This window comes from Amphiprion ocellaris, chromosome 16 (assembly GCF_022539595.1).
Source record: "Amphiprion ocellaris isolate individual 3 ecotype Okinawa chromosome 16, ASM2253959v1, whole genome shotgun sequence".
In the NCBI taxonomy this organism is placed as follows: Eukaryota; Metazoa; Chordata; class Actinopteri; family Pomacentridae; genus Amphiprion; species Amphiprion ocellaris.
In genome coordinates this window covers 6173519-6189830 of record NC_072781.1, presented here as the reverse complement: position 1 = coordinate 6189830, position 16312 = coordinate 6173519, and the positions used below count along the sequence as shown (strand labels likewise).

At 40.2% G+C, this 16312-nt stretch overlaps 2 protein-coding genes across 3 annotated transcripts in view; one reads left to right on the top strand and one right to left on the bottom strand.

Moving 5' to 3' along the window:
• The first annotated feature begins 314 nt into the window (after nucleotides 1-314).
• On the top strand, nucleotides 315-7053 carry grem2a (gremlin 2, DAN family BMP antagonist a). The gene is made up of 2 exons (XM_023289787.3): nucleotides 315-775; nucleotides 5736-7053. The coding sequence occupies exon 2, from the start codon at nucleotides 5737-5739 to the stop codon at nucleotides 6307-6309; it is 573 nt and encodes a 190-aa protein (XP_023145555.1). The 5' UTR covers nucleotides 315-775; nucleotide 5736; the 3' UTR covers nucleotides 6310-7053.
• Nucleotides 7054-7146: 93 nt separating this feature from the next.
• The window catches only part of fmn2a (formin 2a), a 41209-nt gene continuing 32043 nt past the window's right edge, over nucleotides 7147-16312 (bottom strand). Inside the window, exons 14-18 of one of the 2 annotated variants that reach the window (XM_023289785.3) lie at nucleotides 16133-16225; nucleotides 10474-10525; nucleotides 9411-9560; nucleotides 8294-8375; nucleotides 7147-8027 (exon numbers count right to left, since the gene is read on the bottom strand). In XM_023289785.3, coding sequence (XP_023145553.2) covers nucleotides 8001-8027; nucleotides 8294-8375; nucleotides 9411-9560; nucleotides 10474-10525; nucleotides 16133-16225 — 404 coding nt within the window. In that variant the 3' untranslated portion in view covers nucleotides 7147-8000. Of the gene's footprint in view, nucleotides 8028-8293; nucleotides 8376-9410; nucleotides 9561-10473; nucleotides 10526-14148; nucleotides 14972-16132; nucleotides 16226-16312 lie in introns of those variants that run through there. The other variant, XM_023289786.3, reaches the window with a different exon arrangement.

Here is a 16312-nt window from a genome sequence, read left to right as displayed (position 1 = left end):
TTCAGTGCCAATAAGAGAGGATAAGTTGGGGAATTTGAAGGAGATCATGGTTTCTTCACTGTCTCAAACTTTATTATCCACAGTGGCAAAATCTCATCCACTTCCTAAAAATGTGCAAATGTCAGACACACAAAGAGGGGAAGAGAACTCACAAATAAGAAAAAAGAAATTCATTCATAGTCATTCTGCTGGGTATGACATACCACAGATGGGTGGGTTTTTTATTTAAAAAAAAAAAAAAAGAGATAAAAAGATACCAACCGGCACAGATACAGGAAGAGACCACATTAAACGAAAGAAGTGAAGCTCAGTTTGATTCACACAATGACCAGGGCCAATAGGAAAAACCCTCCCAGTCTTGAGGAGGGAAGGGGGTGGTGGGGATTCTAACTAAGGCAGGCTTTACAGTGACTCAAACACTCTCAAAGACAGACTGCAGACAGTCTCCACAGCACTAAGATATGGGCTTACTGTGACTGAACTCCGGAGCTTCTCTCTTAAACCTCAAACCAAAAAGAGACTTAAAAAGAGAAAATTAGACTCGGGGTGAAAGTAAGAAGACATACAGCTCGTCTAGGAGGATGGAAAACTGAGCGTGTCCAACACTTCTGAGTCTTCAGCGGGGGGAAGAAAGAGGAGCAAGGACAAGCCTGAGGATACTACAGATTATGTTGCCATGGAAACCAAAACCTGGAAGCGGACGCAAGGACCACTGAAGGTGGACAATCTCCCTTGACTGCATCCTCAACACATTACTGCCCCGCTGTGCTGAGAGGTACTTGAACCATACTTTAATGCTTCGCTGTGATTACACTTATTTACTTATCTACAGGTGAACACCGTATTCAAGGATTAAAGAGGCATTTCAGCAGATTTACAAGTTGAAAGAACTTTCAAGGGATGCTTTTGAATGTCAGCTACCATAACTAATAGCATGTACTAACTTTAAATAAGTTTTTGATCAAAGCTGATACACATGGGATTATACATTACCCCACATTATTGGATCAATTTTCATTTTAAATAACAGAAATTCAAAATATAATGCTATATGTTTTAAAGATAGAGAGTTCTACTGCTTATAAGAGTAAATAGTGGTTATATATCTGAAAGTACCATGTAATAATTTGAATTTATTAAGAAAAGTGGGGCTCACAGAGCGTGGGATCGACATATCCCACATGAGTGTGAGACTGAGTGACTCAATGGGTTTCTGAGTGACTAAACACAGAACCATGTAATTGGAACAGCCGTACTTGTACATCTATTTAGCACTCCTGTTGGCAGTGATGGTTTGATTCCCACTGGGGCCACCCATTGTAAGAATATACACCTTCAAGGCATTGTAAGGTGTCCTGGATAAAAGTGTCTGCTAAATTACTATAATTAGTGGCTGGAGGTTCCAGGTAATTAGTGTTGTGAGTGAGAGAATTAGGGAGTGATAACAACACGTTGTACCGAGCCTCTCAGTGAGACTAAAAGTCCGTTCAGCTCTTCCACTGAAAGAATGAGACTTAATGATGGTAATAGTGAACTTGTATTCTGTGTATACAAAATAGTCCCTGTACATTTTCTCTACATTAACTTGCACAGGTGTATATTCGTGTGTGTCGTGAGTAGTCATGCGTGCGCTAACGTGTATCCGAACTGGTGTGTGAACATATGTGTGCATGTGCGTGTGATCCAGCAGTATGCGTGTGGTGAATGGTGGGGAGTTTGCCTTCTGATCCTGCTTACAGCTCCGGTGACTGCACCACCTTGTACAATCTGCTCTGATGTCAAAGAGGATTTAGCACATAGACACAATGTGGTTTCTTAAGCAATAGAAAACACTTCATTGTAAGCCTCTACAGATAGTAAAACCGGCTTGACAGAAAAACCTTGACAACACTGTTATTAGCTTGTGAAATTAGCGTTTTGAAGAAAAGTGGATTAAAGTGGATTAATATGGCAGAGTAACAGTGCATTCTGACCAATTGTGGTAGCTATTTAAGTTGGAATCATGCAAATAAACCAGCAAAATATGGCTTAAAATAATCATTTTAAACCCAGTATGCAGCCGAACATTATCCAGAGACACACGTTATTTTTAACCCTAATGGAGACACTGATGTTATGAAAGATATAAATATATAAAGTGATCCTCAAGACATTAAAATTATGCTGATTTACTGAATTGGTAAAGGCATAAAAATTCAGGGAATCTTGGGCTTGAAAGATGTGTAACAGTGTGAAATGAGGCCAAGTTAGTGACCTTAAAGCTACTCAACAGGAAACAACATCCAGTGGAAGGTGGTGTTAATTGCTGCTGCTACATCGTGTCAGTCTGATTTGCAGTGAGAACGCCGGCATTATCATAGCATCTCTAATTGCCCTTCATCCTCCACTAAAGCACTTTATGTTGCCGAGCCCAAGGAGTTGCTTCGCATTCTTGCCAGTACTTAACTTGGAAAGCATTATATCTGGGCTGCTAGTCATTATCAAGATGGATTGTGGTGACAAATGGCTGCCCAAAGTGCCTAAAGCAGCCTCCTGGCGATGTTGGCATTAGACACATTTACACAGCAAAAGGCCCCGAAAGGACCCCTCCCCTCCCTCCAACCCCCCAACTGTTAATGAGCCAACAGCCAAGCGTAGTTTGGGAAAATACAATCCGCAAATGCAGATAATGACATGGTTCCTCTTTGTGTAATTGGCTCCAAGTGAAAACATTTCATTTACCTCTCTTTCCCTCTTGATATCCTGTGTACGTGTGTCTGAGGCTGTCTGTGTGTATATGTGTGTGATTACGTGCACATGTGTGGTCAGGCATGTGTGTGCGTACGCGTCTGCTCGTGTGTGATTGAGGTTCGAGCTGCACGGTGAATTAAATGCAGTTCTACTGTAATTAACTGCACTTACCAGTCTCCGTATGAGACTTTCTGACGCACCAATAATTGAGGCATCAGGTTTTGTTTGTTTTAACCTGCCTTTGAAGACATGCTGGGAAGATGTCTCACATGGTTTAGTGGAAGTACATCTGTGTGTACAAATTTGAAAGCCTTGAACTGATTCTTGGGTCCTTTTTTCAATTATTAAACAACTGAATATGCGAAATATTAAAATATTTAACAACTATTCCAGAAAGTTTCATGACTAATTGTGTTTTTCACTCAGATTTGAAGAAAAAAAAATAGACCTGTTGTTATCCAGACAGAAAACATTACCATGGTATTATCATGCCATTCTGAAAAACAAAACATAACAAGTTCCCACTGATGATAATAGTTGTTTTCAAAAAAAGGTTTGTGTCTAGCTCAGCAGTGTTTCTGGTATTTGTTTCTGGCATTTGTAATTTCATTAGAGGTTTGAATTTTGGAACCAAGGTCTGCCACAGTTCAGTGAAGCATATCCAAAGTATTCGTGGTTCTGGTTAAACATAAAGCTGTGTTTGTGGACAATATTAGTGTTTAGCAGACAGAAAGGTCTGCTTCAGTTCTGTCTCTGCATTAACACACAAAAACCACAGTCTCCTTCCGTCTCCAGGACCATGTGTGATGATTGGTGCTGAGGAGGGACGGACAGAGTGATAAAGAGAGAGACAGACGGGAAAAAGAAATAGTGTGGCGTTATATACACTTGTGGGAGGAGGGTCTATACTCTCCATGAAGACCGAGTGATGTTGGTTTTGTTTCCCAGTAGGTCATGTGTCCCACCATTCCTTCAAACCCTTTTTCTATCTCCCATCCCCAACCGCCAAACACCCACCCGTCCACTCCATCGCTCCCCCCAAAGTCCCTGAATCCCTACCACAAAACCGCAATTTGTCTTGCTGCAGAGATTGATGAGCAGAGCTTGGCAGGGCTGGCACTATCATACTTAGGGCTCGATTTTGGGGGTGGAGAGGAAGCGCGGTGGCTGACTGTATAGGCCATCCATCATGCCCTATGTACACAGTCCTTCAGGTCATCCCTCCTGAGTCCCTGGGGTGATCTGGACTGTAGCTCACCGGTGTCACAAGGCGCCTCTTTAAAAGACTGATAGCAGGAGAAATGGGAAACAGCGAAAAAGTGCACGCAAACAGAAGTGCAGCCTGTTGCTCTGAGCAGGGGGTTCATGCACTTGAATTTGCAGTGAGCAGAAATAAAACGGTGCAGCTAAAGACAAATGAGGCTGTGCTGTACATGGAAGGTAGATCATTGGAAGATGGAGTGGGGTCATGACTCTGATGCAGTAGGTGGTGGAGGGACCCAGTGGGAGTCTTTAGTTTGGTTATTCTAACTTTGCGATAGGTGTGCGTGGGTGTGCACGCTGGCTTGTGTGTATGCAAAAACGTGTGCCTACAGCAGAAACACAGGTCCGATGCTCAGTTTGTGTCCCAACAGACATCTGAGTAGCTACAGTTAGCAAGAATACCAACACTGTTTCTGTGCTATTCCTAAAGAGAACTGATTTTAAAATGCATTTGTCTGCTCAGCACCATTACATGTTATATCAGCAGGTTTGAAGTCATGGTGAAGAAAACAATAAAGCAAACCCAAAAAAAAGTTTAAAAATTCAGATTTGCACTAGAAAGCATTAAAAAGTAAAATGTGTCACCAGCATCTAGGTAGCTCCAACATATGGCTCAATGTTCTATAGAAAGAATGTGGTTAGAATTCATACCACATCTCTGCTGGATGGACAAACAGCTGCTGTCTAGCTTACGGCAAGTGCTGCTGGGACGGTGAAATACAGACTTGAGTGCTCGTGCATCTCGGACAGACGTGACCTCGGGGTCAAGGGCAGTGAAAAAAGAAGCGAAAAACAAAGTGGATTACGATAAAGTAATTTGTTCCATGTCAGAGTGAGTTGCAGGTCCAGGAAAGGAAGAAAAGGGAACATACAAATTTGCACAGCAAAGAAGAGTCTGTGAATAGTAGCGGCCAATGGCCTTGAGGCAGTTTGGTTCTCTGTCAGAATTTCTGACTTGATGTCATGCAACGCTTGTCAAAAGCAACATCTGCTGAAAAGATGCTTGAGTGATGGTCAAAAATGTGCTGGCACAAACACTGACAGCGTGCACACGGGTGGATACTCCATCCTGGATCCTGGAGCAATCATTTCTCCAGATCGTTCTATCTTTCTGCTGCGAGCATGATACAGAAGACACTGTAGCGATTATGGACACTATGGGTCACTCTCAGTTCAGTTTCTTCAATAGTATATCACCAAAGAGTAGAAGAGCGGACTTTCAACTGTACAGTTCCCCAACTCTTCCCCTAATAACATGCAGATGGGCCCCTCTAATGCCTGTTTACATATCTGCGGCATAGTTCATGACTAAAGTAAGCAAAGCCCTAATTATTTTACCCAGCGACGGGACCAATAAAATCAACTTCCCCTTCTCGTTATGGGTGTTTAAGAGTATCCTTTGATGGCAGGGCTTTGTTTATTTTTGGAAGAGTTGCGTAGCCGAGAGGAAAGCAAATAGAAGTAATGACACAGAGATGCTGACAAATGGGGGCCCTAGTGATGGATTCATTTCCTCAGTGATGCCTGGAGGGCTCGACTGCGAAGGTGGTTAAACATGAATGCACATCCACACAATTGCAAACATGATTGGCAATATCAATGCATCAAGTTAGCAACTGTATGAAAGTCACGTATCATCTAATACTGGATGAATTCATGTTACACTGGCATCTTTGTTAATCATTGTAAGATTCTGTTCATGCTGCAGAGGAATGCATAGTAATGCCTGTCTCTTTTTACAGAATGATGTGGAGAATAACTATCCCTGTCATACTGGCTGGGGTGCTCTGCATCACCGCAGAGACCAAAAAGCACCGTCCCCAGGGATCCATCCCATCCCCGTACAAGACCAAAGGGAACCTGTCTGCAGAACGTCACCACCGGCTACTGCAGCAGAAACCAGAGGTGCTGTCCTCCAGCCGGGAGGCCTTGGTGGTCACAGAGCGCCGTTACCTCCGCAGAGACTGGTGCAAGACCCAACCCCTTCGTCAGACAATCAGCGAGGAGGGCTGTCGCAGCCGCACTGTGGTCAACCGTTTTTGCTACGGCCAGTGCAACTCCTTCTACATCCCGCGCCATATGGGCCCTAGTCACGGACAGAGTCGAGGCCACGGCTCAGGTTCCGGAAGAAAGAACCACAACAAAGTTCAGGAGCCCTTTCAGTCCTGCTCCTTCTGCAGGCCACATCGCATCACGCAGCTCACAGTGCAGCTAGACTGCCCAGACCTGCAGCCCCCTTTCAGACACCGTAAGGTGCAGAGGGTCAAACAGTGTCGCTGCATGTCAGTGGATGTGAGCAGCCATGGGAAACTGTGAAGGAGGACTTTTTGATTTTAAAATACATGTATGTGCTGTCAAAGGCAAAAATTCACCAACTTTGCCAAACAAGGACTGGCTTTACGTTGGACTATTGTGCATTGTGTTGTACATATAATGAGTTTTCCTACATTAAAGTGACATGGACCTGCTATTAAACAAATGCTGAAAAAGACTGATTCCAGTGACTGTACAAGAGACACTGATGACAAAGCTGCTTGGGCTCAATAATGAACAAGCTTGCATCCCTTATTTCAGAAAGTTAATATCTATCCAAAAGATTGCAAAGAGTGCCTCTTCAAAAACTACAGAATATCTTGGACACTGTGGAAGACTGTGCTGATAATGGAGTGTCCTACTGTAGAAATAGTGCTTAAAAAAGTTTCTGTAACATGAGATGTTATTTTTCTGCAGGTGGGTCTATAATTATACAGTGTGCCAGTATGTTTTATAAGTATTGTACCTGTTATCTTGTACCTTTGTCCATAAAGTCTTGGATGTTGTAGGATGTCGATGCATGAAGCAACATAGGAACTACCACAGTGGCATCCATCTGCTCGGACACAAACCTGCATACTGTATTTTTTGGCACAAATCGACTAGCCACTAGGGAAAAAAAAAAAAAAAACATACTGCAGCATGTGTAATGGAGGTGCAATGCAATATATACAGTATATATATTTTATGTATGTGTGTAAGTATGTATGTTAAAAGTATATTAAATCTATTTCATACAAAACAAAAGTGGTGTCTAGAGTACATGTAGTTCTGTACTGCTTACAACTGGACAAATGATAAACACAAACTGATCAGAAATAGCAAAATTTCTATTAAAAATTAAGTTAATTTCTTTTATTCAATAAATATATTTTTTTCATGGGTATTCAGTCAAAATATATTGTTGGTATTGCACATGAAAATCACATCATCTTATTGCTCCTTTAGGATATTGGAGTTTATACTCTAACTGCTCAGGATTGTAGGAATTTATCAGGTCACAACATTTAGGAATACGTGGAATACATTTGTACAATTATCAATAGGTTCCAAACCAGATTTGATGAAATTATTAAGAAACTAAATCTGTCATTTTATTTCAACAGATTAAGTGTCTTAATTACAGATGATATGTCTCAAAAATCAGCTCTGTTCTGCTCATTTAACCCCTCCACTGTGCAATAAGGCACTTACTGTCTGGCAGGAGATCCACATAGAAACACTGTAAAAAATTTGGTGCTTTTTGCCATTAAGGGAGATGTAAAGAGAAACGTGTTCATGCCTTCCTAAAAAAAAATGGCTCGGGAATTGCACTGAAAAAGAAAACAGGCTACACATATAGCTTAGAAAATAGGGAAAATCTTGGCTATAGTGCTACAAAAGTCCAATGAGGACTTTCTGGAAAACAGCTAATCTACATTTAATCATCTCAGCTTAAGGATGTCTTCTGGTAGCAATATTTCATTTAATTATGCAAGTGCTATCAAGGGGTGGCTGAGGATGAAATGGCTCATTCCACTTTTAAACAATATAATATCCACTTTGAACCAACTCATAACCAACAACAGCTCCAAACCAATTGAAAACAAATACTGGACTCGAATAAACGTTAAAAATGACGGATGAGCCACGTCAGATTGTACAAACAGCACTTGTGCAACAGGCTTGGTGATGATAATTTTCCATTCTGTGCTTCAGATCTTCTTACCCAGCTTTGCTTTCTGTGGGATAGAAGAAAAAAATAAAAAAGCAGGTCTGAGTTATTTACAGCTTGCAGCACTGGCGCTCATCCTAATATGTTACTGTAAGAGCCAGGAGTGTTGTTTCTTAACACTCTGACAAGCAATTGTAAGCAAAAGAATCTGTTAAGCTGCGGAGACAATTTGCATCATGGGAGGAAAGAAAAGGCCAGGTACTGCCAGAGCTACATTAAATAAAAAACAGATGAGGCCAAACGGTAACAGACTGAAAAAGTGAAAAGACATACTATTCCAGTTGCATGTTTGGGTGTCACATTATAGGAAGGCTTCTGCCTGGCCTGTTTAAAGGACTCTTCAGCCATTTTCACCCTGAAAATAAAAGGGGAAAAAAAAGCAGCAATGACCACCATTCATCCTATAGAGACCTCGGGAGCAAATAATTTGACGGACTCATTCACACGGCCGAAATTCACCGTAAAAAACAGAAAGACACGGTGCAAAAATTCAGGCTTGGACCGTGCAGGCTATGGTTGTGCGGTATTTGAACACAATGATTTTTGATTTGTCAAAGGGCCAGTCCTCCTACTCTGAAATGATTCACTCTAGTTTATTACTGCAGAGAGAGGGCCAGCAGTGTCACTGCACATTTGTGTTAAAGAAGACGAATGATCAGCAAGTTGGCAAATTTATACCAACAGAATTACACCTTGTATCTGCTTGCCACAAGAGCATGTTTGCATGTCAACACAACACAGGTGAGGATTCATATCTATTGTTAAACTGGAGTTTAATTGGAAAACCAGCAGAGAAAGAACGGGAATGATTGCATAATATGGCAAAGGGCGAAGGGGCTTTCCAATTAATTTTTATTCTTTCCTACTGAACAAGCAAACAGTAAGACATCTTTCTTCTCTTACAAATACGTTATCACAATTTCAATCTTCATTGCAAATAATGGACCAATTTGCTTTTTGTTGACATACGCAACAATATCTTTATATTCATCAAACCACTGGAAGCTAACTGGATGCTGCATGTGTTCTTTTCATTACTGGGGTGAGGACAAAGATTTGGGTCATTTGCCCTCTTTTCCCTTCATGAATTTGAATGAATCTGATAGGATCTTCGGTGAACACGAGATGCACTGCAAGTTATTAATGGTTCGGAAACTCAAGCTCGGGGAAAATTCAAAATATAGGAACATCGTTGCATCTGTAATGACATTTTAAGGGTCAGAAAGTGATTTCCCAAAGAGAGAGAGAGAGAAATGAAGAAAAAGACTAATATCTCAGCAAGATTTGATTCTTGGAGGAGTTTCAAGTGTCCCATCAGGGTAAGATATCTAGATCAAGTGAAATGTCACATTGTGAGACGGGAAACTTATCTTCCAGTTCCTATTCTTACCGTTCCTGTAACATCAGCTTATTGTGCTTCTTCCACTGGTCTTTAAAATCTGTGGAGAACTCGTGCCAAATGGAGAAGAGTGTGCTGGGAGAGACTTCTTTCTCTCCTGCCTTGGGTTTAACCGAGAAGGACACACTCAGCTCCATGAAGCTGAGGACAGAGAACAAAAACATTACTTCAAGACCAAAGTATTACAACATGAGATTACAGAAACCTACAACGATTGTTGTGAAACCTGGCAGCGCTTTGCAAATATGCAAAATACGAAAGTTAAGCTTGGAAAAATATGCTTTTTTTCCCAGAGATTTAATAGTAGATTCACATAAAAAAGCCAAACCAATGATGACTGGGCATTTCAGGGAACACAAAACGCCACAAAATCAGCACAGTCATTCAGACGGCTTAACTTCTGAAGCTGAAATAAAGCTCTTATACATCTCATATGCAGCATTTTGCTTTGTCGTTCCTCTCTTTAAGATGTAAGTATGTTTGTGTCCATGTATTATATTGGTGTGTGAGGATGAGTGATGAAATAGTGGAAAAGAAAAGATGTATGACAAAGAAAGCTCTAGCGAAAAGAAAGGCTTCATCTGGCAGCGGGTGACGCATGTGGAAGTGTTAAATGTGGCGGGCATTTGCAGTGGATCGATATAGTGGACAGGTTGGGCTCTCTTTGTTTGGAGTGTGCTATAGGAACACATTCCTAGCCAGCAGTAACAGAAGCCTGGAGCCATGGCTGTCTACTCTCGCTCCACTTAGATAAACAACATAGACACTGCATAGGGGGCCTCCCGTCTACCGAAGGCCAGGCATGACGGCCTGCACCTTCCTTGTAATTGAAGGAACCGGCACTCATAAATATTGACAAAGCAGCGAGATTGTATTTCTTCTCTGCAGTGAGAATATATCACTTCAAACTGCAGTGGATTGCATTATCCTTTTCTTCCAAATTTACAAGTATGATCACTGCTTTGACACTCGAGAAAAGAGCAGATGTAAACGCATGGAATGGAACAGAAGTGGCCACATTTATTTCTTAGGTGAACATGAAAGAAGCTCTTACATCTTCTGAGTGTCCGCCAGCTGCTTCTCCTGCGTTTCCAATTCGGTTTTGGCTGTAAAGGAGAGTGATTTCAAAGAAGAAAGAAAAAAGCAGTGCATTAGTAAATACAGAATTTGAACATTTCCTGCAGATCTTTCATCTATAGTGTGACTTGTGTATACAGGAGGATTCAAGATGTCACCATTACTTAACTCCACAGTCATCTTCAGGATTAGCGCTGTGCCACAAGGTTATTAAGTGTTGGGATGTCTGCTGTTGCACAACTGACAAATGAGTAGCGCAGATCGCAGAACAAGTGCTTCTTTGTGCAGAGTTGCTTCAAATGGAGACAGATGACTGTGAGTGTGTGCATGTTTCTGTGTGCGAGAGGTGTGAGAGACGGCAAGAGGGTAAGAAAACCGGGAGTTGGACACAATGGTGCACATTAGGAGATATTTCCAGTAGACCACAACACTTATCTCGATGTGCCATCAGGATCCATGTGACTGTGTTATAAATTATGATATAAGAGAACAGCAGTGAAATGTGACAGCTTTACTTTTAGGAAAAAAATAAATAAATCAGCAGGTTTATCAAATTTCAGATCCACCGCCTGATTCTTCAGCTCATTTTCAGATATAACCGAGCAGTAGTAGAGTTGATCCAGCTGTGCTCTTTTTGCCGGTCTGTATCTTCACTGCGCCGCTATATAACTGTCAAAAGGTCAGACAAATTCTCTCCCAGACAGCTTCTCAGTCCCCTCAAGGTCAATAACCTGTAAGCTGCTGCCTTAAACTGTCAAATGATCAGAAATGACCTATGGCTTCCGCATGGCTTTCCAAGACAGACATGACAGTATATGGGACAGAGAATCTTTCCTGGCACAAATCTACGTTCTGCTCTTATCCAGGGAATATCTGGTTGCTATGTGTAATTGAAGCCAGAGCCACATCTAAGGATCTCAGTGAAACCCGCTTAGAGCAGCACTGCACTTTGCCATTCCACGGTGCTAAATCACGCTGTGGCCTGCAATCGTGTCTCCCTCTGCTGATTGCTCATCAATATATGATAACAGAGGGATGAGTGATTTAAAAAGGGGCTGGCTAAAAATGTTCTTTGAAGGAAAGTGATTTTAGATGATACTTGAATGATGAATATCCATTTCCCAAAATATCAAATATCAATGAATAGAGATAAACTGTGACACTCAATCCTTCATCATTCCAGCACGATTATGCTCCTGTCCACTTACTCATAGTGATGACACACTGCAAGACAGGATGACTAACTGCTGAGCAACATTATTTAAAGATATCACTTGTTAGTATTGCACAAAACATCACCATGCGGTTAAACATGACAAAAAAATCAACATGATTAAATATGTGATCTCAACATAACGTTGTATACAATAATATAACCATAGTGTGATGTCCTGAGCAGCAGAACTGTAGTTGGTAGAAAATGTAGTGAGAGTTTGACATCGGTCTTCCAGCTAATCTTTCTGTCCATCAGAAACAGATTATCACATGGCCAGTGCTCTCTTGCTAGTCATATTGACTCCATCAAAGGCCTGCATGCATGAGAATTTGTGAAGCGAGCGGAGAAAATCGAGCTAGACCAAACAGCCGAGCTCCAACAAGTCCACTCCCACTGTTATTCTGTGGTTAGTTTCATGGTCAGAAAATAAACAAAAGCGGTTTAAACTGTGGAGCCAGAAACAGTTTAACCCCAGGCTTTTTTAGAAATTACAGAAATAACAAAAATAAGACGTTTGGCTGTTGTTCTTTTTTCACCGCTGCAGCGAAAGGAACCCCAAGAATCTCGTCTGGAGCCTTCTGACTCACATGTCCATGTTACAGTGCTTACATTCTGCTCTCAGAGGAAAAACCTCATCATTTGCATCAAAGAGAGAGCTCCCATATTTCTCTCAAACACGGAACGAGAGGAAAAGAGAAGGGGAGAGGTGGAAATGGGAGAGAGATGCTTTCATCTGCAGACTTCCTTTAAAATGGACAGTGAGCATTACTGCTGAGGAACATATGCTACATATTATGCTCTCATTTGAATACAAAAGTAGCTGGAGAGAGGCCTGTGAGCTGGGTCCTTCGAGAAGATTGGTCACAGTCAACTGGATGTACCCCGGGTCAAAGCTAGTGCTACATAAAGAATGACAATTGGCTTGTTATGTTAAAACAAGCACAAAAAGCTAAGTCGTACACATTTGAAGTGGACCACAATATCCCAATATTGTTGTAGATGTCAGATTGTGGAGATAATAGCTGGACTGTGTGACATCTGGTGTACATAACAGACAAACACAATCATATTTTCAGTGGATTTTGGCATAATATTTAGACCGATCAGCCACAACGTTAAAACCACAGACAGATGAAGTGAATAACATTGATCATCTCATTACAATGCAATTCCTCTACTGGGGAACCTTGGGTGCTGCCATTCACATGCATGTTAATCTGACATGTGCCACCCTATCTAAATAGTTATTGCAGATTAAACACACCCTCAACACTTCCCGGTGCTTCCCCCAGCAGGACAAGGTGCCCCCTGCTACACCTGCAAACTCTATAGATCTCCAGATCAAGCCTGATCCATTGAGGCCCCAAAGGATCTACTGCAATGTCGTGGCCGATCGATGTAAACCTTAAACAATCAAGGGAGTTTTCATTTAATGTCTCCAGCAGGCCGAAGTTTTCATAACGCCAGTGAAGAATCTCAGCATCTACTTTGTGAGTCGAGCATGAAACTTTTCAGTCACAGTTGTGTTTTTAAGCGGAACGTCTAGAACCAATATGTGTTGTGGATATTTATATGTCTGCTTCAGGACGGATTGTAATCACTTTGGCAATCAGTTCACTTTTCATCTAAGTTGTAAAAAAGATTCTGTTAAAAAAAATGTCAAATATATAGCAGCAAAGAAAAAATATGGTTTAAAAAAAGGTGAAATACAGAAACATTTTCAGTGTTTTCACTGTTTTTGAAAAACACCAAATATCTGTAAAATAATGGTATTTTTACTGAATTTAAATACAAACAGAGAATCATGTTATGGTCACATATTGGGGACAAGAAATTACTATTTTCGATGTGAGCATTATATTCAGCTTTGTCCTGTTTTTATTTTGTAAAGTCAACATGCAGATGGATACTACTTTTATTGTGATTTTTACTAGATATCTGTAATTTAAAAAACAGGGTACATCTGTAAAATACCAGTAAATAGTCCAAAAAATTACAGTCAAAAACTGTTTTAAAAAATGCCTACTTCTTCTTCCCCTTTTTAATATTTTATTTAGGTTTTTAAAAGTATGGCATCATTCTCAGTTCAGTTTATCACCAAAAGCACTTACAAAACCCACAATTTTGGACCTCAGTTGTTATTTGTATGAAATTCTAATTAGTAAATGGTAACATTGCTGATATGGTACACTAAAATGTTGAGGATGGTTTAGGAAGTTGCTGCAAAGGTTGGTGAGGACGGAAATTTCCATGCAAAAACTCCACATTGGACCGGTAAAAAAACAAAACAAAAATTATTTGAAATAAAAACTATTTCAATACACAATTTTCAATATATACATGTAAAAACGATATATGTTTATATATTATATATGATATTGAAATAGTTTTTATTTCAAATAATTTTATTTTGTTTTTTACTTGTCCAATGGCATGCTTTTGCATCAAAATTTCATTCCTAATGTGCACCAGTTAGTGTATGTTCTTTTGACCATAAAGTGGCTATTCTATTCTATTCTGTTCTATTCTATTCTATATTAGCATTATAACAGCCTCGTAGCCTCACTTTAGCATTTAGCTCAAAGTAACTTGTGCTTCTCTACAGCCTTAGAGAGCTACTAGTGTAGCTGTAGATTGTAGTTCAGCAGGGAAAAGGGCAATTTAAAAGGAAGTTTTCATCATTTCTAATCAATTTATCATCATTTTAACAGCCCTCTTAGTAAACACTTCACTTCAAAGGAGTGCAGAAATAATGATAGAAAGACAAGAGGTCAAGCAAACAGTGTGTTTATAAGTGTATTGGCATTCCTCTCAATTCTTTAATTTGAAATTAAATTCAAATTTGAAAAATTAAAAGTAGAAACATAAGCAAATATATGGCAAAAAGACACTAAGAAAATACTTAGCAAGAAATATCACGTGCCAAACAAGTGAGTTTTATTGCAGTTCATACGGTTGTGTTCTCTGCAGTCAGTTTAACAGCCTGCATGACAGCTTCATCTTCAGCTATCCTCAATCTGCCTTTGAGAAATAGCAAGATGTTCTCCGCTTGATATGGTACAGATCAAGACCAGAAAAACAAAGAAACAGCAAGCAAGTGCAGTCATAATCCATCAATACAGATAGGCAAACTTGAAACAATAGCGGTGAGTTATTCATAACATCCTGGAATAAACAGACGTCCCTATGGAAACGACACCGAGTCGACCTTTGTGTGTATGTCAACCAGGAATCAGCATGAAGCAGGTCTGAGATGTATCTGCAGACATAAACAACTTACATCATTCTGACTGATGAGCTACATCACATACTTTCACACCACAGAGGAATCTCCAGGTTTTACGTGCCAAGAGTATATCAGCACACAATGGGTTTTACAACATGGCTATAAAGGATTTGTCTCTTAAAGTTTTAGCCTCTTGTTAGAATAGACAAACCATCACCACTGTCATCAAGTTATATGGGCTGTAGCTGGCTATATTTTATTTTTTCTTATTTCCAAAAAGAACATATTGGCAGCCCCAAAAAGTTAATATATCCCCGCTGAGCACGTTAATCTTTCAAAACCTACACTTTTATTTTATAAGGCTAAAGATTTTTCTTTAAAAACCAGAACACTTGAGAGTTTCACAAACATTTATCAGACAGGAGTAAAAAGCATATGCACTGATTATTTTTGGCAGTACATTAGATGAGTATTTATAGCAGCAAAATCTCCACAAAGCTGTGCCAGCACTGGAAAATCCAATGCTGTGGGCTGTTTGTATTCCTTTAAACTGATAACAATAATCTTGGGGGAGCTAAACCCAGGAAGCAGCAATGATGCCCCTACAAAATATCGCCAGTAGGGGAATTATTTTTAGTATAACATGGTTCAAAAATAAAACTTTTTCCACAAGTGGAGGTCACACATGACGAGAAATGTTTCGTTATATGTAAACACCATCTTTGTCAATCTTTGCAACCATTCACTGAAAGAACTGAGCAGAAATGCTTAAGGCATTGATGCAAATTTTTGCAAAACTTTGCATTTTCAGTGTGCATTTTGCTTGAAAGTATGTTGTCAATTTGGAAATGGTAACACACGGATAACGAAGGAGAATGTTGCATAAAATATGCAGCCAATGGCAGCTTTTACTTGCACTCTACATATTGAAACTCAAAATACACTACAGTGTCTGAGTTCAGCATAATGAAGAAACAGCTCACCCAGTGCAATGGTGTGGCTTACTGTTTCTGACCAACAATGGAAATCTGTTGTACAAAGCCAAAGATATATTAGACTTTGGCTACACAGACCACACAGTTCATTGTTGATTGTGGTCTTTTTATAGGATTTGTTGACCATATTTACACTACAGTGACACAGATCAATGTCTTCTCAACTATCTAATTCAAATATTTTAGAAAATAGACTCACCTTGACTGAGAAATTCGTCCATCTTGTCCTTGAAGGGTTGCAGGTTCTCTTCAGACGACAATTTGCAAACTTTTTCTGTCTCAGCTGAGCATGCTGAAACAACAGGAGATGGTCATGATATTAGAGGGAAAAACTCTTTCCATAACAACAGTTCTCCTATCCAGCATTTGTGTTGTAATT

What these genes read in the sequence shown, in the direction of transcription:
- grem2a (XM_023289787.3), top strand. Translation starts at nt 5,737, where the DNA reads ATGATGTGGAGAATAACTATCCCTGTCATACTGGCTGGGGTGCTCTGC.